General features: G+C 46.4%; 1 protein-coding gene across 3 annotated transcripts; it reads left to right on the forward strand.

The window, feature by feature from the left end:
• The first annotated feature begins 1,750 nt into the window (after window positions 1-1,750).
• Window positions 1,751-22,314, forward strand: nup98 (nucleoporin 98 and 96 precursor). 3 transcript variants are annotated; one of them, XM_080482592.1, is made up of 35 exons: window positions 1,751-1,883; window positions 3,470-3,579; window positions 3,800-3,895; window positions 5,249-5,434; window positions 5,558-5,697; window positions 6,195-6,302; window positions 6,391-6,565; window positions 7,478-7,644; window positions 8,158-8,295; window positions 8,882-9,017; window positions 9,652-9,744; window positions 10,220-10,360; window positions 10,442-10,575; window positions 10,655-10,842; window positions 10,930-11,046; window positions 11,160-11,349; window positions 11,685-11,796; window positions 12,668-12,781; window positions 12,896-13,034; window positions 13,122-13,299; window positions 13,443-13,583; window positions 15,231-15,452; window positions 15,878-15,995; window positions 16,094-16,347; window positions 17,600-17,778; window positions 17,922-18,199; window positions 18,366-18,647; window positions 18,732-18,889; window positions 19,000-19,140; window positions 19,230-19,369; window positions 19,450-19,671; window positions 19,758-19,999; window positions 20,093-20,247; window positions 20,341-20,452; window positions 20,599-22,314. In XM_080482592.1, the coding sequence occupies exons 2-35, from the start codon at window positions 3,501-3,503 to the stop codon at window positions 20,796-20,798; spliced, it is 5,475 nt and encodes a 1,824-aa protein (XP_080338718.1). In that variant the 5' UTR covers window positions 1,751-1,883; window positions 3,470-3,500; the 3' UTR covers window positions 20,799-22,314. The 3 variants fall into 3 exon arrangements, with proteins under 3 accessions (XP_080338718.1, XP_080338719.1, XP_080338720.1); XM_080482593.1 differs by having other exon boundaries at window positions 9,652-9,738; XM_080482594.1 differs by having other exon boundaries at window positions 6,391-6,496.
• The last annotated feature ends 969 nt before the right edge of the window (window positions 22,315-23,283 follow it).

Genomic DNA, 23,283 nt, shown 5'->3' on the forward strand with positions numbered 1-23,283 from the left:
ATTTGTTTACGGAACCGAGTTAGCATCGCTAGCCTTCAGAAACCGATTTAAACATCTTCTGTCACTTCATCTTCTTTGCCACCCCAGTATCTCCTTCACTCGTCCTCCTCCTTCAATTCCTTCTCTCCTCAATCCCTCCATCATATTCCTTATTTTACTCCCATACTTACTGCAGGTCACCAGCACATGCTCGACCTTTTCTGATTCTTGACATAGTTTCATTCAACGTTTCATGTGACAACACCAAATCCGTTTAAAAAAAAAAAAAGGAGTGCGTTTACGCTGCAGAAGCGGACACACTGACGACGCTGTAGTTAGTCTACCAGGCCACGGGAGGGCGCTGTGGCTTGATTTTGTAATGAAACCACACAGACATGTGTGCACAGAACAATACGCTACAAACATGAACAAAATGGAGAGAATCCAACATTCATACGTACGGATGACGAATCGGATGCTATCAGGGGAGAGTCTCAGCTATTAAACTAACGATATGGACAATAAAACTATATAATACGGACCGTGAGGTATACCTCTACGGGTCTGCTATGTTTATTTACAGACGCATGTGCAGAAACTAATATTTACAGCAGCAACAGCACTCCGTTGCCACAGGCACTCTCAGCAGCGGGGAATCTCGACCATGAAATAATTTTTTTCACCTTGGGAGCCGGTATATAAACTTTCCAGATACAGTGGATCCGCACACTGGTGTCGTGTAAATGAACCTCCAAAAGTGAAGAAAGTTTGAGGATACTCTCGTATTCGTTGTCATGTAAATGGGGCCCAACGCCCCCAGATTGTACTGCAGAGCAACACAGGAGATCCTTCCTTCCTGTGGTACTCCATATCTCTTCTTTAGAAATAGCGGTTTCTTGTGTTCTTATGGCCAATCCATTATATCCATGCATATTCTGTCACTGTTAAGCCTGGTACATATTATTTATTTCTATTTGGACTTTTTTGATATTTTAACATATGATTCTGTTTTATTACGAGAATGTTCCTCCTGTTTGACAGTCGTTCACAGCAAAATAAATAAACATCAATAAATAAATAATCATTATTATTGGGAATTTTTAAACATATGGTTAATTATTGTTATTCATGCATTTTACTTGTACTTATAATTTAAAAAATTTAACTATATGTTCACTGTTCAATTTTAATCTGTGTTTATTTATCTATTTGTTATGTATTTTAAATTGTGTAAATAGATTTCATATTAAATGTTGGTTTATTCTTGCAGAAATCTACCTTTTCCATATTTTTTTCCTCCTTACAAAACACTGTCATACGGTAAACATGAGTGTACATATTTGAGTATGCGGTTCTTTTAGTGGTTACTTTTGTCTTTCTTCCCTTTTTGTTTAGTTTTTTTTCTGCACTCTGTTGATTGTTTTATGATCAAAGAGAACTGAGGTGGGTTTAGATGTAGTTGGTGGGAGAAAACGTTGCATTATTTGATTGTACTTTTGTATTGTACTATTCTTTTGCAACAATAAAAAAATTTAACCACAGAATGTTGGTTTATTTAGTTCATCGATTATTTTTATTTGATTTGTTTATTTCACTGTTTATTGTCTAATTCATTATAAAAACAGTCGTTTTTTAAAATAGAAATATATTACATTTGTTCTGTGTGTTTTAAATTGTAAAACTCAAAGCAAAACAAACAAACAAACAAAAAACCCTCGCGCTGTAGCGTCTTAATAACGTGCGTCATGACGTCGCTGCGTCACAGTTTTCCCTCCTCGTTGACGGAGCTAGCCGGCGGCGCCGATGTTTCTCTGAAAAGTCTTCCCACTGCGGACACTTTTGACTCGCAAGCTTCAGCAGCACGACACGGCGGCGGAACCGGGAACGGCACATCGCTGTTTCAGGTAAAAGCCCGTCGGAGGAGCCGCTTTTCTTCTGGAGGCTTTCTGTTGTTTTGCTAACGTTCGGGTAACGATAGCGGCTAGCTCGCCGGCTAACATTAGCACTACGCCTGGAACTCTTCCGCGCCTGTTTACGGCGGTAAGTCGGCTGCAGGCGAACATGAGCCCTGGCCGGGTACCGGTGTGTACCCGGAAAGAGGCCTCTCAGTCGGCTTTGCAGGTCTGTTTGCCTGGAGGCCGAGTGAACGTGTTGTTTGCCGCGGCAGGGGCGATGCTATCAGGGGTTAGCCGCAGGAGTTTCAAACTGGTCTCGGCTGGCTCGGACTCGCTGCGTCACAGGTCCGATCCCCGGAAAGTCTGGATTCAAAAACACGGGCAAGTCGGTCAAACCGGGACTGTGACTTAGTGTTGTGGACTCACGGCGAGCGGCAACGCCGCCGCCCGGTGGGCTGCACGTGGAGCATGGGGTCAGATGAGGCCCCGGTGAGGTGAAACGGAGAAAAGTGAATTCGCACCTGCGCCAAACTTCTTCTGTGAAGCACCTTTACACACTTCAAACACAAAGTGCTGCTGTCACGAGGGGGCTCTGGGAGCAGCATCACTATTCTATATGAAGTATCAAGATTTTTTAATCAGTTTTATTTTTCTCCCCATTTTTTTTCCTAATTTCAACAAAACTGTAAGCCTAAATAAGAAACCAATGACAATAACTACATTTTACACCTAAATGTGCCAAACTTTCTCAAGCAGGAGACACTGTCAGTCTCCACAATTCCCTAAGATAGACGAATACATGGCTAAATGGATGCGATATTAATCCCTTGGGAAATATAAGTTTTCGGCAGTCCACATACAACAGCACAAAAACCACACACACACTCAATCACACCTAGGGGCAATTTAGTGTCACTGATTGACCTCAAGTGCATGTTTTTGGACTGTGGAATGAAACCTGAGGAAACCCACTCATGGAGGAACATGCAAACTCCACACAGAAAGGCCCTGGGTGGTATTTGAACCCATGACTTCTTGCTTTGAGGCAAGCACACTAACCACTGTTGCACCATGCCGCCTTCTACACAAAACAATTCTTATTTTAAAATCTATAGAAATACTACATGTTTTAAAAAGATGCAGGACTGGTTGTGCCATGCTTTCATACCCAGCATGACGTTTTCGGTGACGAGAACTGACATTTTTGTCTCTGCACCTCCGAAAACCTCTATGTTCGTCACACTGAGGCTGTCATTTTCTTTTTTAAATTTTTCTTTTTTATGGTTGAAACTTCCCGTCTGTTTTGATCGTCTTTGGGTGAAAGACAGACATGTTGTGGGTGGCGCTGAGCCGCTTCACTTAAACACAAACCTTTTCTCCACCACTTCCTCTTAGTCCAGAATTTCCTGGTTTGTCTTTCTCCTTCATAACGCACATTGCTAGGAAGCAGAATTTGCTGACAGTCTTTTGCGATATGTATGTCCCACCTCTTACATCACGATAATGAATGTGAGATTATGCAGCCCTGCATGAGTTAACCTTTTCCTTTTTGAATAAAGCAAGTTTGATTTGTTTTCTCGTCTTTTTCTTTGCAGAAGACGCATGCAGTCCTGTTAGCAGGACAAGATGTTCAACAAGTCGTTTGGTACTCCCTTCGGTGGGGGGACGGGGGGCTTCGGCACCTCGTCCACCTTCGGACAACAAAGTAAGTAACTCTGCTCGGTGGGGCAGATCAAAAAAGCGGAATATTCTCAGGTTTATACTGATGATGATAAATCCGTGCGTTTGTGTCAAAACTTGTGAAAATGGTTTATCAACATGTGCTCGTGCCTGTATGGCGAATGTTAAGAATGAGTGAGTTAGTGTGAAGACCGTCGGACAGGTTTCAGAGGTCCCTGAACGCATTGTGTCCTCCCTTAATACAGACACTGGCTTTGGGACGACTGGCGGCTTTGGGACTTCAGCGTTTGGAACAACAACTAACACCGGAGGACTGTTTGGCACCACGCAGAACAAACCTGGTGCGTCAGAACCACACACACATTCTGGCTTCCTTACCGGCTGAGTTAAAACCAGAGCTGACATGATGACTAGTGCTGTGTAGGGATGCACCAGTCCACATTTTTTCACATTCGATCTCGATACCCGAATTTGGAATTATGTCTTTACTGATACTATTCCCATACCAGAACTGCTTGCTTTAATATTATCAGTATTGTTGATTTTATATGATGCTGTAACATACTCCTGTACAGGCAAGTATTCTCAAAAGGCAACTTGGGGTTAGTAAAAGGTTAGAAATGGAACCAGTACGAACTATTTTTGTTCAATTCGGACAATGTGGGAGTCTGCGTGACGTCATCATCTCATAATAAACTTGTTATATCTTTACAACCTCAGAATCACTTTATTAATCCCTGAGGAAATTATTGAGCAATGCAGCACATGTTTTGCAGCACTAATGCAGCACAAACAATTGGAACTATTTTCACCGAGTTTTACGTGGAGTAGGGGGCCGCTTCACGGAGGTCTGAGTCGCCTGCTACAGCGTGGAGGAGCGGCTTTTCATTGTTTTTATGACGTGGTCAGTGCCGTTCTCCACGGCGAGGTGGCAATTTTAAAATGGTGACGCCTGGCTGCAGAGGTGCCTCGCTGTACAACGGCGCAAACTTGCACGTTGCTGTTGCCTTGCAGTGTTTAGAGCATAAAATACATCCAAACAGCGACGTGTTGTCATGAAAACTTGGATAGCCACAGTGATGCTACACTCACTGGCTGCAAACTGTGGAATAGACTTCCGGACTCATTACCACGCGTTTCATTGAGACCCGCCTCCGTTCAGGAAATCTATTCCACATTGTGCAGCCAGCGAGCAGAGCAACGGCAGGGAAACACTTGTGGAGTCATTTCAGCAGAGAGTAACGCACAGCCGCGGCTTCATGGATGAGAAATATTCGATCTGTGTATAACGTTGGTATCGGAATCTGATACTGGATCGGATCGGCCCCATCCCTAGTGCTCTGCATGTTACTAAACATTGGAGAGTGACCAAATGCAATTTTAAAAAGCAAGTCAAGGTTCTCCACAATTATCTGGATGTCAGCTGAAGTTACAGTAAGTGGGAGGAAGATGTTCTATAATCTGGATGTTGGCTCTTGAAAGAAACGGATTCACAAACTATTGGCAAGGCAAAGACGCAGAGATAAACTACCAGCTTGCGTACAGCTCTGTGAAAAATAGAAACTTTAAGGATTCTAATGCTAATGACAGCTACAGTGGATACAGGTTAATGCTAAAAGAAAAAAGAACTCGGCACGGTTTAGTTCTGCTCTGAGTCAACCGTGACGGTTAACATGGCGTCTCTCCTCCCGCAGGCGGTCTGTTTGGCTCCAGCACCTTCAGCCAGCCGGCCACATCATCCACCAGCACAGGTTTCGGTTTCGGCGCGGCCGGTGGCACGTCCACCAGCCTGTTCGGGAACACGGGGGCGGGCGCCACCGGTGGGCTCTTCTCCCAGCAGAACAATGCCTTCAGCGCCAACAAGCCCGCAGCGTTTGGAAGTGAGGACTCTCGGGCTCAATGGACTGACCCGCTTCACGTTGTGTCATGCAGACTGGTTTAAAGCTGGTGTTTGGACCGCTTCTGTTCCGTTTTCATTAAACTTCTCCCCCTCTGTCCTTCAGGCTTCGGGACCAGCACAAGCAGCGGTGGCCTGTTTGGATCCACCAACACCACGTCCAACCCCTTCGGCGGCTCCACCTCGCTGTTCGGAGGCTCTGGGTTCTCCGCCGCCCAGCAGCCGGGAACCACCGTGAAGTTCAATGTGAGTGTTTCGGCCTTGGTGGCCATCATGGTTCCTCGTTACGTGAAAAGCTCACCATATGGATCACAACATGATATTTGTACACATGATGGCCATTGTGATTTAAACATGGTTAAATTAATTCACTGAGAGCTTTTCCTTGTTACAAACATCTAGAATTGGCAGGGTTTCTTAAAGTCTGAGATAACTCAGTCTTCAGTTTCTCACCATGATGGAATAAAACAACCAGAACATAATTTGTCTGAAGAAAATCTAAGAGAATTATGAGATTTATATTATTATCGTAAATAATTAGTGTGATTCAAATACAGTTGGTAACATGTGGTGTTCCACAGGGAACTTATCTGGAACTGCTGAAGTACATTTTTACATAAATGACCTAGGTCTTCTATTTTCGTTTGTTTGTTTTACATTGATGAACTTGAGATTAATTGCTTAAATGTTTAAAATAACAGCAAGTTGTTTAAAATGTCAATTTCTTTACCCCCCCCCCCCAGCCTCCGACTGGCAGCGACACTATGGTGAAAGCAGGCGTGACCACAAGCATCAACACCAAGCACCAGTGCATCACGGCCATGAAGGAGTACGAGAACAAGTCCCTGGAGGTCGGTGTGGAGGCGAACGCTTGGGACCGTGCAAGTGGAGTCTCGCCTCGATCTGACCCACGTCATCTGTCTGTCTCTGTGGCTGCAGGAGCTGAGGCTGGAGGACTATCAGGCGGGCAGGAAGGGACCCACCAACCCGATGGCAGCGGGGACCGGCAGCCTATTCGGGACGGCCCCGTCCAGCACCACCACAGGTCTGTTCGGCTCCTCGGCCCCCAACACCAGCTTCTCCTTCGGCCAGAACAAGAGCACCTTCGGAGCCGGTGAGAAGCTGCTTTGATTGGAGCTACCTCAGTGAGGGAGAACATCTTAACCCGAGGTGTCAAGCATAAGGCCCGTGGGCCAAAACTGGGCCACAAGAGGCTCCAATCCGGCCAAATCAGCAAGAAAATAATGAAAAACAAAAAGAAGAATTTCTTAAAGTAACCAACAGAGACCATGTTTGGACAACAACCGTTTCAAGTGAAAACGAATAATTTGTTGTGTTTTGGGTGTCCATTTACACGACATCTGTGGTCAGAGCCACTGGAAACGCTCCAAATTTATCTCGGTGGAATTGAGGGAAAACAACTTCTGAAACGCTGCTACAGCGCATGCGCACCACGATCATAGTGAATATTCTGCACATGCGTAAGTAGATGTACAATAACAACAGTGTCGGCCTCACTTTCAGAACGTTGCAGTGTAAACATGAAAATTATTTGGAAGGAAAACACAAAACCGATGTGTTTTTACTTGAAATGTGTAAACAGGTTAGCTAAACTCAGCAGAATTTTCCAGGCTGCCTCCTCCACCAGGAGATTTTCTCTGGCTGTGAATTTCATCGGCCTTCATCGGCCAGAGATGTTTCCCTTGGAATTTGGTTTGATATTTAGCAGTTAAAGCAGGTTTCACTGGTTTCGTATCATTTCCTGTACACCACTTCGGTTAAGTTCATTATTCCTTTAGTTTGTTCATAAGTGTTTTTTAATTTCGTCTTTTCAGACAAGTAGGTTTCTTATAACATACCCTTGATATGTTTTGACAATTCACTTTCCTGTATACTGTTCAAACATCTGTAAATACTTTTGTTACCTGATCAAACTGTCTTTTTCTGTGTTTTTGCCATACAGACATTGTTTTATTTTCTTGAGCCAAACGTGTTTGATTTATTTTTTTCCCCTCTCCCTCTGCAGCGGCGGCTGGCGGTTTCGGTACGGCCACCGGCGGTCTCTTCGGCCAGCCGGCCCAACAACCAGCCGGCAGCCTGTTCAAGCCGTTCAGTCAAACCACCACCACGCAGACCACCGGCTTCTCCTTTGGGAACACCAACACCATGGGACAGACCAACACCAGCAGCATGGTGAGCGTCCAAGACGCCAGAATTCTGCAACCTTCATGCCCACAGAAATGTTTTCTTACTTTTTCTCTCAATATGATTCGTTTTTAAATGATTTTAAGACTTTAGCTTCTCTGCATATTTTTCCTCTTTTTCTTTATTTTGTGATTTAAGCTGTATTACAAACAATTGGTTTAACATATTGAAGCCATTTTACTATTTTTAACAAATCTACTCATTTTAATTCTTTTTTTACCAGCTATTTTTCCCTATATGTCATTTCTAGCAATTTTATCCATTTAAGATGTTTCTTTTCCACATTTTCTTGTGCGTTTTTGTTTTCATTGCTATTTTTTTAACCACTCGATTTTTGGGGGAGGGCTATGTTTAGTGTTTTTAGCCAATTTGAAAAATATCGCCAATGATACAATTGCTGAAATGCCACATGTGGTTCAAGAAATAAGCAAGTATCAAAATATATAAATAGAAATGATTAAATGGGGGTAAAAATATATGTTCACCTGTGTGTATCTGCAGGGTCTCTTTGGAAACACGGCGGCGTCTCAACCCAGCGGTCTCTTTGGCGCGGCTCAGACCAGCACGGCCTCAGGCTTCGGCGCGGCTTCTGGCCTTTTCGGACCGACCAACACGGGCTTCGGGACTGTGGGCACACAGGTAAATCACCTGAACAAATGGTCACATTGTGAGACCCCATTTACAAGATGATTTGAGAAACTGTCAATTGTTTTTGTATAAACTGTCATTAGGAGCCAGATTGAAGTTACATTTGTGTGGTTTATTTTCACTACCCTTCTAGTCCCCAAGAGGGGGCTGTGTCATTATTGGCTAAATGGGGAGTTTAAATACACCTTAAAGTTTTCTTTATGGTGACACTGCTGGAAGGAAGTCTCCCAGTAGCAAGTAGTGTCTGTATTCCAATCTGAGGACATGAAATTACAGCACCTATGAATTTATGCATGCAGAGAACAGTCCACTGTAAACGTTGAAGCTCCTTTGGTGGAATAAATGTACTTTTGGTTTGAGAAACGTTGCTAAATTCAAGTGAAGGGCACACACCCCATTCACTGTGATGAATGAAGCCTTCTTGTGCATGCGCAGAATGACTGTAGTTGCAAGCACAGTACCAGCATTTTCAAGAAGTTGCATTTTCAGAGCCTCTAAGCAATGTTGTCATGTAAACAGACCCCCAAAATGAAATGTAATAGTTTTTAACTCAATTTGCTCTGCTGCCCCCATGCAGCCGAGTCTGTTCGGAAACAAAACTGCCGGCTTCGGCACCACCACCACCAGCGCCCCGTCCTTCGGCACCGGCACCGGCCTCTTCGGGAACAAACCCGCCCTCACGCTGGGAACCGGAAACAACGCGTCCACCTTCGGTATGTCTTCAGCTGGGAAAGCATGCCGTGAATCACCGGGGACTTTATATATAGTCTGCAGGACGGACTAGTCTTAAACACTATATTACATTATTTGAATTATTTTAACAGTTCATTATATTTACTTTCTTTGATGTGTTTAGTAGAGTTTTGGCCATTTTTTGTATTTTTATTAATTCTAACTATTATAGCTGCTGAAGAATTTAGTTTTATACACTGTATTAATTTGGGCTGTTTTTACTTCTAAAGTTTTCTGTGTTTGACTTTTTTTTGTTGCCATTTTAGCAAAATTACCTATTTTATCGATTTACATTTTTCCAAACCATATTTGGCCATTTAGCAACTTTAGCTGCTTCAGAAGTCTGTCAACTTTAGTCATTTAGCGATTTTATCAGTTTCATACATTTGGCTCCATCAAGTATTCATTTTTATTTTATTTTGACGAAAGAACCACATGTGGACTCGATGCTTCAGAGTTAGCTGCTTAGCATGCTAACTGAGCATGCAGCCAAGAATAGAAGAAAATCATTGTTTCGGGTTTTTTTTTTTTCTTGGTGTTTGAAACTAAAGAAGTTTACACACTGGACATTTTTTAACGTGTTTTTTGGGGGGTTTTTTTCACTTGTGTTTGAAGGTTTTGGCGCAAATCCAGCTGCAGGAAACCTGTTTGGAAACAAGTCAACCACTGGAGGCCTGGGCACCGGACTGGGAACCAGCTTTGGTGCCGGTAACAGTTGGAAAAAATCTCACTGACTGACAGCGAAGGAGCACGGCAGCGCTCTCGAGAGCCGCGGCTCCGCGAATGCGGATTAAATAATCCCGTTCCCTTGTATTATTAACTTCAGGCAGTGACTTATTATATCGTTCCCACGCGTTTTTTAAAATTATTTCCTCTATAACCACTGTGGGGCTCTGTGTTCGCTGTAGTTTTCAGAAAGCCGGTTCAACCTCGCTTCTGCCTTTTAGGTAGCGATAACTCTGCCCCCAGCTGATGACGTGTCGGGCCCCAGTCTGGCTCCTCTTTGGCCCAGTAATGAAGTGGGGCCAGCGTAGCACCAGTTTGGCCGGAGCTTTGGCAGTGGAAAGACAAAGAACTGGTGCGAAGTCTGGCCCTGGACCAGAACTAGCACCTGGTTCTTTTCGGTGAAAAAACTTCCTGAGAGAGGCGTGTGTTCAATGTCTGTGTCTGTGCGCGTACACAGCAGTGGGACCCGGACAGACGTTGTTCGGGAATTCCCAGACCAAACTGGGCACCGCTCTGGGAACCATGGGAACATTCGGAGCCTCAGGATTCAGCGGCGGGACGAGCACTCTGGGCTTCGGTGCCCCACAGCAGCCCGTCGGTGAGCGGCCAAGCGTCTCCCAAGTTTTCATCCACTTATTGCAGCTTTCCCTGGGTTGCTTCACTGTTTCTGTCCCCACAGCCCTCGCCGATCCCAGTGCGGCGGCGGCCCAGCAGGCCGTACTGCAGCAGCAGCTCAGCGTCCTGGCATACTCCCCGTACGGAGACTCGCCGCTCTTCAGGAACCCGCTGTCGGACCCCAAGAAGAAGGAAGAGGTGAGTCAGCCATCAAGAAGCAGAACCTCTCAGGCCCAGAAATTACTCTCTGTTTCTCACGTACCCTCTGATCCGACAGCGTCTGAAGCCGACCAATCCCACGGCCCAGAAGGCTCTGACCACGCCCGCCCATTACAAGCTGACCCCACGGCCGGCCACCAGAGTGCGGCCGAAAGCGCTAACGTCCTCGGGGTCGTCCAAGTCGCAGCTCTTCGATGGCCTGGACGACGACGAGCCCTCGCTCACCAACGGCGCCTTCGTGCCCAGGTACCCTTCTCATTGCCATGGCAACAGTGTCCCAGAAATTCTGTGTGTACATGAAGTACTGATGTGTGTGTGTGTGTGTGTGTGTAGGAAAAGCATCAAGAAGCTGGTGTTGAAGAATCTGAACAGCAGTCAGTACAACAGCTCGCTGAACAAAGACGGAAACGAGCTGTCCTCACCTCCTGAGTACCCACACAACGGACACAGGTCAGCGGCCAACATGCTGCACATGCTGCGGAACCTTGGTTTGATGCTCTCACAATCTGAGCATGTCAACAAATGCATATAACCAACCGTCTACTCCTTCATCTCCCCTGCAGCCACATGGACGACGACGAGGACCAGAAGGAGGAGGCGCGATCCGGCAGCCGAGCAGACGATGACCCCGAGGTCACACACTTCTACGTCAACCCAATCGCCAAACCCATCCCTCAGGGCCGTGGCCACCCCAGTCTGCAGGACACAATCAGCGACCTCAACATGCACAAACCGTCCCGCATCGGCCTGGAGGTCAGCGAACGCACCATCAGACATTTATAGGATGTCAGAGTAAACAAGTTGCCTCAACAACAATCGGATATTCAGGTCCAGCCCTGCTTCTCAAAAAAAAAAAAAAAAAATCTTTTTATTTTTTTTATTTTGAAGAGTTTGAAATATCTCAATCTTTAGATTACTTTCCGAAAATAATCTTTTTTTAATTTGAACTGAAACACGGACTTTGAATAATTCCTTTTGTAAGTGAAATTAAAAATGAAAGGATTTTGAACGTGACATGGGAATGTGGGCGGAGTAAGAGTAACTGTTTCATTGTGGGGATCACTTCCGTTTCCTGTTTGTCTCCTCAGCTGAGCGGTGACGATGTGTCGGCATCTGTGGGCGAGGAGTCTCTGCTGGAGGAGCAGGAGGACGAGGACGAGGAGGAGCAGCAGGAGTCCCAGCATACTCCCCACCCTGCAGGTAAGACACACCTGTGACTTCTGACCCTTCAGCATAGGTCACAACCCAAATTCAGTTTCGCTCCTTTAGTCCTCCAGCAAAAATCCTCAGGCCTGCGATGACGTTTCAAGTGAAAACGCATAATTTTTATGTTTTCGCTTCAGAAAAGTTTTATATTTTCATGACTGCCTTCTAAAAACTACCAAATACCTGGAGAATATGGACTAGGAATCATGATGGTATGGAACCCGCCATAGTTGTTGGCGTCCATTTACTCCTACATGTACATAAGAACTTACTTTGGTCGTGGTGTGCATGCGCAATAATGGTATTTCAGAAAAATTGTGTTTTCCCCACGTTGACAAGATGACTAAGTCAGCGTTTTCGAAAGGTTTAGTTTTCAGTCGCTCTGAGCACCTTCATCATGTCAAAGGACACCCAAAATGCAACGATAGTTTTGCATTTTTACTTAAAATCTTTGGTTTGTGAACAAGCCCAGAAAACAATACTGTTCTCGATCTGATAAAGATTTCAGGTGACGAGAATATATTTGACTCTTCAAACATGACAATTCAAAGTGTTCTGATGAGAACTACAGTGGTCCCAGGTTTGCGCCCTGTGGAACTCCACATGGTATCAATGTATGTGACAGGAAATACCCTCAACTTCACATATATTTCGCTGAAATATCACAGTGATGTTTTTGTGCACACATTTTATGCGTGGATTACTCTTGGGAAGAGTAGAAGAGCGAGTAATTCATTCTTCCTTGGAATCTACAATGTATATCTGGAAGGATTGATGCAGCTTATTTGATTAACTGCTTTGAGTTCAATATCTTCAATTAAAGTTATTAAAATAAGTATCATGGCATGTGTTGTGTGTATTTCAGGCATCATTCTGAGCCGTCTGGGTTACTACACCATCCCATCTATGGAGGATCTGGCTGAGATGGTGGACGAGCAGGGCAACTGTGTAGTGGAAAACTTCTCTGTGGGAAGGAAAGGTAACTAATGTCCAACTAGAGGTCTGAAGAGTTTTTAATCTGCTGCTGTTTCTTTTTTTCCTTTTTCTTTTTTTTTTTTTTGTCTCAATGCTCCGCTCTGATTGGCCCTCGCAGGTTACGGCTCGGTCTTCTTCCCCGGTGAGGTGAACGTGACCGGACTGAACCTCGATGACATCGTCCACTTCAGACGCAAAGAGGTCATCGTCTACCCGGACGACAAGAACAAGCCGCCTGAGGGGGAGGGGCTTAACCGGTGAGAGCAACTGTCAACTCAAAACCTGCAAACCATCAATCTTTTTTTCTTCTCCTTTGTTTGATGGCTCCTTTTTTGTACCCTCAGGCGTGCGGAGGTGACTCTAGACGGCGTGTGGCCCAACGACAAGACGAGCTGCACGCAGATCCGGAGTCCGGAGCGCCTCATCGACATGAACTTTGAGGGACGGCTGGAGAGAGCGTCGTGGAAACAGGGCACCCGCTTCCTGGAGTACCGTCCTGAGACTGGCTCCTGGGTCTTCGAGGTCCGTTCAGGGCTCCCCTCCTTTTAATTAATTTTCAGTTTGAAGTTTGTGATTTTATTTAAAAGTCTAATGAAGTTGTTAGTAGTTGACATCATCGTGATGTCACTATCGGGTGTGACTGACGCTGCTCCCTCTCTCCCCAGGTGGCTCACTTCTCCAAGTACGGCCTCCAGGACTCGGACGAGGACGAGGATGTCCCTCTGAAGGTGGACGCCAAGAAGCTGAAGACTTCTGTGCCGGCATGCAGACCCCCTCAGCAGCAGCAGGTGGCGCCGCAGGCTCAGGTAGAGCAGCCTGCGCCCATCCATACCTTTCATCCTCATCCTCACTGACACGGCTGTGTGTGTGTGTTTGACAGAGCTGATGTAGTCTTTGTTTTAAGGAAATATAAATATATATATATATATATATATATAGAGAGAGAGAGGACAGGAGTTATTTGATATTCAGCTGCTCCTGCAGCGCTACAGGTGACCAGTAGGGGGCAGGATGCCAGAGTTTGTGATTTTGAAACTGGCTTTTCTTGCTGAAACTTTTTCTCCGCCTTCTTCTCAATGAATAAATGAAGAAGCTTGGTTCTGTGAACTGAACATTCAGTTTGATTTCCCTAAATTTAAAGGCTCATTTATAATGCCCCTGAGTAGCCTCGAAAAACCTTTGCAGAGCCTCTGCGTAGCCTGACACGCACATCCAATGATGTCAAACTGTTTAGTCTTTTTAAAATCTTATTTTTAGTTCATGTTCATACCAAAGTTAGTTTCAAAAACCCTTCACTCTTGGCAAAACCCACTACACACGTTGGCTGGCGGCCATTTGATATAATCAATGTTTTTATAATTGTTTATCATCACAAAGTTTTAATACAGTCACGCAATGGCTTTGTTTTTCGAAAATCACCAGTTTAGTTAAAATATTCTGTCAAATTACTTGCATCAGAGCAAATTTTGAGGATTTCAAACAATTTTCCAAAGATGGAACAAATTATAACATAATCTGCAAAAGTTGTAGACCCAGCACTGAACCCTGGGGTACTCCTCTGTATATCACAACTGTGAAAGGTTTCAGTAATAAGCATGCTCTATTTTTGTATATGTGCATATATTGTAAAATATCCCGAGACACATTGTAATCACATGATTTTTAACATTGAATTATCTCTATACTAATAAAACACTGAACTGTACGAGTGAAGTCTGGAGCGGTGCAAGTGAGTTATACTAGTCCTTTCTGCTAAGGAAACAAAGAATGAAATAACTGCCAACATTGTAATGACATTAAATGAAGTTACATTATTGAAGTAGAATTAAAGAGAAATATCTGAATTTTAAAATCTGAATAAAAATAATTTTATTTCCAACTTTTGTGCATTTATTGGTCTGATTTTGTTGTTTGGTTTTATAAATTCAGGTCAGATAAGTTCTTAACTTTAGAGCAACCACCTGGGTTGACAAAATCACAACTTTTCTGGCCCCAGCTAACGAACTGCTGGCTGTTCTTAAATGTTAGACTCCCTGACCTCATTGCGCAACAAAATTTACAAATTCCAGCTACTTTTAAAGAGAAACATGTGCCTCATATCATCGGCGCCGCGCTTTACGGCGACTCGGCTCAGTGAAACGTGACAGAACTCCAACTGGAGTCGATAGTGTCATGGAACAGTCCGGCAAAGCAAATGGGTCGGGAGCTTAAATTCTGACTGGGAGGTGTTCCCTACAATCTGGATAAACTTTAAAATAAGTATGGGGGGGGGGGCTAATTTTGGTATCACTCCATCGTTGTAAGTGAATGACTTGGGTTTGCATGTTCGTAAATTCGCCTCTGTTAACCAATCAGAGGAGAGCTCTAGGTAACCAGGAAGTGTGGCCGTAAACTCATTTTGAGTTTAAAAAAAAAAAAAAACACCTTTCTTTACCTTTTACGTTTGTCTCCAGTCAATCATCATCGACACGCCCAGCGGCGGCATGGCAGAGCTGGACAGCGACATGGCTGACATCACCCAGAGCTGCCTGACCGAGATCCTGCCGGCTGGCGAGGAGAACGGCAGCGAAGTGTTGGAAACGATGCCCGGCGGCTCGTTCCCCGCGGAGCACGACGGCATTTCCACGACCGGCCACATGGCGTCCTCACTGGGGATCAACCCGCACGCCCTGCAGGTGAGGCCCACATGACAGAGCTCAGAGGAAAAGAAAACCGAATTCAAACCGAAGATTTATCATCATAAGGTTTTAGTATTTTTACTGTTTTCATTTATTCTTGGTTAAATTCAGAATCACTGAATTCACCTCACTGTGAATTAACCCGAGAGCTTTGGACTGAAATCTTTAATGATGCGAAAAAACCCAGTATTAGGCTACCTTAAAATGATACAACTAGTAAAAGATTATATACAAGTGTATTTTATAGACGGTACTATCATAAAAAGTAATGCTAAATAATCAGTATTCCTGTTAATCGTTGCACACCTGCAGATACGTGGGACACATTTTGGTATTTCTTTAAAGAAAGCTGGAATGTGGTTGATAATAAAAATGTGATGTTTAGAGCAGAATGTGTTTTTAATAAAAGCTGTTGATTCCAGATCATGAAGGCATCTCTGTTTGCGGAGGAGGATGATGATAGCGACATGTTTGCGGATCAGATGAAGATGTCGGTGGACGTGTCGTCCCCCCGCCTCGTCCTGCCAGGCAGACCCTCTGGTACATGGCGCCCCGGTCTGTGTGTGGTCCGTCTTTGGAAACATGGAGGAGTGAATGAACGCATGTCTCTCTCTATGTCTCTGTCTCTGTCTCTCCAGTCGGTGGTCTCCTTCAGGCTCGGTTTACCTCCAGCCTCCTCCCTCATCTGTCAGACTCCCCTGCCGTGCCCCTCACCCCTTCTCGGGGGTCTCCTGCAGCGTTCGAGACCTCACGCCCCGCCCCACGGGCGAAGCCCAGCTCTGGCCCCTCCTTCCTGCTGCCACCGCGAGCTTCAGAGCCTCCCATCAGAACAGTGGGGGTCCGGCGACTGGGGGGGCCCGTGCCCCTCAAGGAATCCATCACGCAGGGGAAGGTGGGTACTGAGAGGGAGAGAGGAGCATGATGGGGAAAAATAAAGCATTTTAAGTTTATCTTTGAATGGCAGCTCGGGCCTTGACAGGTTCAGGTCCGATGCCGGTATCGGTTCCATACCAGGCATGAGTACCCGTACCCATAAAGCTGCCACTGACACCACCTTACAGCAGCCCGCGGTTTGCGGCACTTCTCTGCAAGGCGCAGTGAGGAGTGCACAGCTTAGTGCACAGCTTAGTGCACAGCTTGCTCAAAGCCGACCAAGCTGCGCACAATTTTTTTTCAACCATCTTTTTCGAAAAATCATCTTCCAAATGACGTGTAGAGGCTCGCTGCCTGAAACAGTGGACTGAACTGGAGCTCCCGCTACTTAAACTGGCTTTAGCAGCCAAAATAGTGCCTGTGCTCAGTCTGGTCCCCCGAGCCCAACCCCCGCCCCGGGAGGTCACTCCTAAATGAATGTAGAGGAAACCCTGCGGTTTCTGATAAAGTTTTATTGAAAGCACTTTTGTTAAATGTTAGTTCTCAGTTTACGACAAAGTGTTAACCCTTCCTGCTCTGGTCTCCAGACCGTGGTCCGAAGACGCAGGGGAGACACACTTCTACTACAGGGCCGAAGTTGTCCTCAGCTTCGGGGTTAACTCCCTCGCCTCACAGCCGGAGGAAAGCAGGACATGAAGCTCAGTTTCTGAGAGGAACACTTGTTGTATTTATTTGCCACGTTTATGCACAGCTTCTTGTTAGAGCGGCTCCGCATGCGCACACTTTCTCCCTCACGCACACTAGTGGTTGCTTGCTTGACCAAAGTGGCCACACACACTGTGATCACAAAAGTTTTATTGAAATGTTTTCTTCAATTTATGAGGCAGTGCCATAAAATAACTAAGTTTGAATGTTGGTACATCACAATGTAAGAACAAATAACATCTGTGGAAAAAAATAAAGGTGTTTATTGGCCTAAGTACTCGGTATTAGGGAGTACTTAAATACAAGTACTCATACACTACTCATTTGGAAATAAAAGTGGTATCGGCACATCCCTATTTTTGGGTTTTCATTTCAGAAAAGTTTTGCGTTTACACAGCAATGTTTTAAAAACTTTTACAAGGAAAACAGTCAAAACGCTGAAGTCGATATAGTTGGCATGCCAGGCCACGAATTATCTGTTCATCCTGGTTAGTCTGCTGTGACTCGACAGGTTTCGATTCGGCGAGGTAAACGTGTGCTGACTCAGCAGATGTTTCCTGTTGCAGGGCGGCCTGCTGATGGACACCGGCCTGTTTGCTGTGCGCTCCTTCAGGGTGGGCTGGGGTCCCGGCTGGACACTGGCGCACTGCGGCCGCCCTCTCAGCTCAGCCACGCCCACAAAACAACAGGTAGTCTGCGCCAAGGCCGACTTCAGCTTCCTGCCCAAGCCTACCAGAAACAAACCGTAAGTGTGTGTGTGTGTGTGTGGTTTTGTTGTTTTTTTGAACCATGATGAAGGTAAATGTGTGTAATCGGAGAACGTTTCCACATTAAAACTGAACTTTTCAAGAAGTCATTTGTTTGTTTTTTCCCTTCCTCTGCTGTCAGACTCGCCGAGAGCCCCTACAAGGTGGTGCTGGAGCAGCTGGAGGCTCTGGAGCCTCCACGAGCAAAGGCCAGCCTGGACGAGGAGGAAGAGGAGGAGGAGGAGGAAGAAGGACGGGCGGTGCTGCAGCGCCCCCTGGAGATCTGCCTGAAGCACAGCACGGTCAGCACACCAGACGGCTCCGCCTGCCCGCTCGTGCGGCCGCAGCCCGGCGTGGCCGCGCTGCAGGAGTACGCCGAGTGGATCTGCGAGCTGAAGGAGCAGCAGGGCGACTCCGACCGTGAGAAACCGACACTTTAAAACAGTTTTCCTTATTTCACCTAGGATGAAAAAGGTTTATGTACCCAGCACCAAGTCAGCAAATAGCTGAGCTAAGAACTCTTCGGACTGTTGCTGAGTGTTCGTTTCCGTGGAAACAGCTCTCCTCCCTCTTTTTGCCCCTGCAGCCATCCTGAGTCACTGGGCCGAGGTCTGGACGCTGTGTGAGGCCCTGTGGGGCCGGCTGGGTCCCTCGGACCACCCGGAGCTCGGCACCGAGGCCTCGACCGGCGACTACGAGCAGCAGCTGGAGAGGAGGCGGAGCTTCTCGGCGTGGCTGTCCCGTGGCGCCACCGACAGGGTGGAGGAGGAGGTGGCCTTAGCGGGGAAAGGCTGCCACACACAGGCCATCTTCAGCTACCTTACAGGGAACCGCATCAGCGAGGCGTGCCGCGTCGCACAGAAGGAGGGTGAGGTGGAGCTTAACCCGTTGACCTTCTACCCCTGTGCTTTTGGAGCCTCTGAGTTCACAAATTCCATTTGTTTGTGTTTAGGAGACCACCGGCTGTCCCTGCTGCTGTCTCAGGCCGCCGGCTCACAGTTCAGCCGGGACCTTCTCGCCCTGCAGCTCGCCGACTGGAACCGCATGCAGACCGACTGCTACCTGCCCGAGGAGCGGCTGCGCATCTTCACACTGCTCGCAGGAAAACCCGTAAGACACGTTTGTCGCCTCAGAAACATCCAGAATCTGCTCCAAAGACCAACTGAACATGCCATCGAGAGACGCCAAACATTGTGCTGACGGTATTTCCTGTCCCGCAGGTGTGGCAGTCTTCAGACTCGGTGGTGAACGTGTGCTCGGAGCTGGACTGGAAGCGCTGTGTGGCCGTCCACCTCTGGTTCATGCTGCCTCCCACGGCCTCGGTGGCCGACGCGCTGGCCAGATATGAAGCCGCCTTCCAGGTGAGCCACCGACGCCGCCTGCCACGTCATCAGTGGAGGATGTGGTGACTCTCTTGACAGTGTCTGACCGGGCTGTTTGTTTCCTGCAGGGCTCATGTGAGGGTGGGAAATACGCCTACCCCCCGCTGCCCCCCTACCTGGAGGAGAAGGAGGAGGAGGAGGAGGAGGAGGCGTGTAAGCGACCGCTGTACGACCTGTGCTTCCACCTGCTCAAACTCTACAGTGACAGGTGAGGCCCACGGCACCCCCGGTTTTCATGTATGTAACACAAGAGAGTGCAGCCCCCTAACCGTGCCCCTCCCTCCTCAGACACTACAGCCTGCAGCAGCTGCTAGACCCCCTGACCGTCACCTGGCGGCGGCTGGATTACCGCCTCAGCTGGCACCTGTGGGGCGTCCTGCAGGCGCTGCACTACCAGCACCTGAGCACCTCCAGACAGGGACTCCTCCACACCAGCTACGCCTCTCAGCTGGAGAGCGCTGGACTGTGGCACCTGGCGGTGCTCATCCTGCTGCACATCCCCGACAACAGGTACACACACACACAGAGACACACATTCACAGCTGCTTTGATCCCTTTGTCTGAGTTGTCATCCTACCGCCCACTGTGGTTTCCAGTCAGCGGGAGCGAGCCGTGCGGGAGGTGCTCACCCTCCATGTGTCGCTGTGCGAGTCAGAGGAGTCCCTGAGGAGGGAGCGCTTCCTGGTAGAGCGGCTGCTCATCCCGCAGCGCTGGATCCACGAGGCCAAAGCCACACGAGCCCGACGCGACGCAGACCGCCACCAGCAGGCGCTGCACCTGTACAAGGCCGGACACTGGAACCAGTGTCACCGTCTGATCATCCAGCACCTGGCCTCAGGTGACAACCCCCAGATCAGCCTGAGGAGTCGGAGGAGAGACGCTACTGTTCACACAACTGCAACTGACACTGTGTTTTTGTTTTCTCTTCCAGACTGCATCATCAACGACAACCACGACTACCTGCTGGAGTTCCTGCAGGGCCTGTCGGCCCCTGAACACAGCGCCACCATCCAGGACTGGGACACTGCCGGGAGGGTCTACCTGGACTACATCCGGGTCATCAAGACTCTGCAGGACATCCAGCAGGTACGCTGTGCGACAGCGTGCGGGTGTGTAACGGCCTCGGTGCTGTGAAACCTTTATCCGAGCGCCCTGCTGTGTTTTTGGTGTGTGCATCAGACGGAGAACGCCGGATACGAGCTGGAGCGTCTCCATGGCGACGTGACGTCTCTGTGCAGCCGGATCGAGTTGCTTCCCTGCAGCACGGCCAGAGACCGCCTTGCCCAATCAGGTGAGAGCACTGAGTGAAGACTAATTTAACGACTCTTGAGGTATAATGTGCAGCTCCATGCGTCCAGCTGTGCGTGTGCATGTCAGTATCCAATCACGCTGAGTGTGCGGTACTCTGATTCGATGTGCGCCTCCTTATTGTTGCAGAGATGGCGAAGCGGGTGGCCAACATCCTGCGTGCTGTGCTGAGCCTGCAGCACAGCGACGCGGCGTCAGACTCTCTCGGCGTCCCGCTCGCTCAGCTGGCGCCACACATCAGCCGCCTGCCGATGCCCGAGGACTACGCGCTGGAAGAGCTGCGCGGCCTCACGCAGGCGTACCTGCGGCAGCTTGTCGTCAGCCAATAAGAGCGCGCCAGCGTTGAACCGCCGACATGTGGTCAGACTCTTAGAGGAGAGCGGACTTTTTACAGCAACAGGAAACTCGGAACTTCCGGGCTTCAAACCTTTTTTTAAAACAAAAGTTCACACCATAAAACATGGCGTTTTTCTGAGCGATTATTAGCATTCAAAGCTAACGGCAGCCATTTTCAGTATCATTGACTTTGTAAACCTTCAGCTCGTCGAGAAATTTCCAGTTTTAGGAGAAACTTTATCACAATTTAAAGACCAGACAACCCGAGGGGGGAAGTAGGCATCAGTAGAAGCATCAATAATGAAAATTATTCTTAAATTCAACCCAATTTGTTGAGATAAAGAACAACAGTTATCTCGGAATTGCTCCCTGCGGAACTCCACAAGCTAAATTAAGTGGATTTGACGCAAAAGAAAAACAACTTATTTATAGTCATCTGTTTTTTTTCTTTATATTTATCTATAACATAAAGATGTAATGGTGAAGTTACCTAACAAGCCGACTGGCCAACACACTTCATAATCTGACTTTCTACCACACGAGGATGCAGTGGGTTACTGCGGATGAAGTTTGCTCTCAGTTTTAAAAGAAAAGAACTATTATTATTATTGGCACTTGTAAATATAACTTGATTCTGACAAATGCTGAGAAACAAACTTGGTGTCAAGGCTTCCTACTTGCCACCTAGTGAACTACAGTGGTATTATGTCAGCCTTTCATACTACAAATTTAAGGTAAAGTTCCCCAAGAACAGCTACCTGTGGAACGCTTCATTTGAAATTGATTCTTGATTAGAGATTTAAATCGTTCAGGTCTCACAGCTGACTCATCAATACTGAAAAGTTCTGCCAGCTGGTTTCAGGTTGGTCCCAGTGGTCCTGTGGGACGCCAACATTATCAAAATGTTTGTCGCATTCAGAAGAATGAGTTTTCTTGGGTGGAACGTATAATCAGTGGATGATGGTCAGACGTTGTGAACGGTCCTGAAGATGAGCTGTGAGTCACCGGTGAAGAAGCTGCTCTCCTCCTCATCTGCTCTCAAACATCGCGTGGTGACGGGCGATCAGCAGCTTCAGACTCCCCACAGGGTGGAAGAGTGTCTATTTTTGTAGATCTGATGTTTTTCTGTGAGTCAGAGGTGTGTCTGTAAACAATGTAAACGAAACCGTTCTTTTTTTTTTTTTTTTTTTTTTTTTTTTTTAATTTTCCTACATTTTGGTTATAAGATTAAAGTTTTAGTGAAGAGTTTCCTTCTGGATCGAGCTGCTAGCCTCACATTTCTCTGCACGGGAGGATATACATGTTTGTTTTCAGAGTCAAACAGGAACTTCTTAAAAAATCTCCCACTTTTAAGTCCTGACAAAAGCAACACAAAATGTTTGGAATGAAACTCTTCACTAACAGGTTGGAGTGTGTGTACAGCGATGTTTTGTGTATGCGTGTGTGTGTGGTTTTGTTGATATTTTGTAATAAAAACTGAGTCACAATAAACTTTAAAATTTCTTCCTGTTTCTGAGTCTGAAAGTTTAATGCTTTTCCTCTTTTCTTTATGCTGTAAGAATGGGATCATTCTTCAGTGTAATGCTCTGTTGGTCAATTAAATCCAAAACGATGGGAATAATACACTCCACTGAAATAGCACAAGAACAATTACACACAGTTTGAATTATGTGGTCATATCATTTGGAAACAAAATAAGTTAATGACTTTCATTTAAGGGAGTGTAAACTGAAAAATGCTAAGTGTCTAATGAAATATTCACGGAGGTCATGTTTGTTTTACTTAAGCGTTAAACAACGTTTAAAGAAAAGGTGGAGATGCCGGGGATTGAACCCGGGACCTCATACATGCGAAGCATGCGCTCTACCACTGAGCTACATCCCCACATAGTTCGAAATGCGGCAACATAACAATAGTTAACTGTGAGACTTAATAAATTACGATATGACGCTGTGGTTTAGATTAATAGTGCGTGAGGTAACACAAAGGTGATCACCCAAATGTACCGATCGATAAAAACATGTTCCCGAACCATGTTCTCATGATGTTCTATGATTTTGTGTGTATATTATGAGTTTTGAGCCAGTTTCTGATCAGTGAACCTTAAATCCGTAGAGTGGGGGACCTGCGTCATAATTCTTGGAATTATGAAAGACACTTTTTAGAGTTTTAAGACTTTAACTTTTGTACTTGGGTAGTCAGCATCGTAATGTTTGTGAGACTCATAGGTCAATAATAATACTTGTAATAAATAGGGATGCACGTGTGGTTTTGGAATCAGATTGGAGGTTCGCTGTCTTTTACATGTCAACAGGCTATTGTCTGAGTATCAGTGAAACCACATGGTCCAAATGGAGGGAAAAACATGGTTGACTGCAAAGCTTTTGTCCCTGTAATAGTGAACCCAAAATGGCAGACTGCATAGAAGAATTCGAGTTAAAATAATCCAACATTCTCCCTTTTGGCACATGCTATGTG

Source organism: Lipophrys pholis, assembly GCF_963383615.2.
Source record: "Lipophrys pholis genome assembly, chromosome: 16".
NCBI lineage: Eukaryota > Metazoa > Chordata > Actinopteri > Blenniiformes > Blenniidae > Lipophrys > Lipophrys pholis.

Excerpts from the sequence above, each read along its gene's own strand:
- nup98 (XM_080482592.1), top strand. The coding sequence starts at position 3,501 with ATGTTCAACAAGTCGTTTGGTACTCCCTTCGGTGGGGGGACGGGGGGC. Across the intron at positions 13,300-13,442 it reads CTGGCTCCTGGGTCTTCGAG|GTGGCTCACTTCTCCAAGTA; the intron begins GTCCGTTCAGGG and ends CTCTCTCCCCAG. Across the intron at positions 16,348-17,599 it reads AATCCATCACGCAGGGGAAG|GGCGGCCTGCTGATGGACAC; the intron begins GTGGGTACTGAG and ends TTCCTGTTGCAG.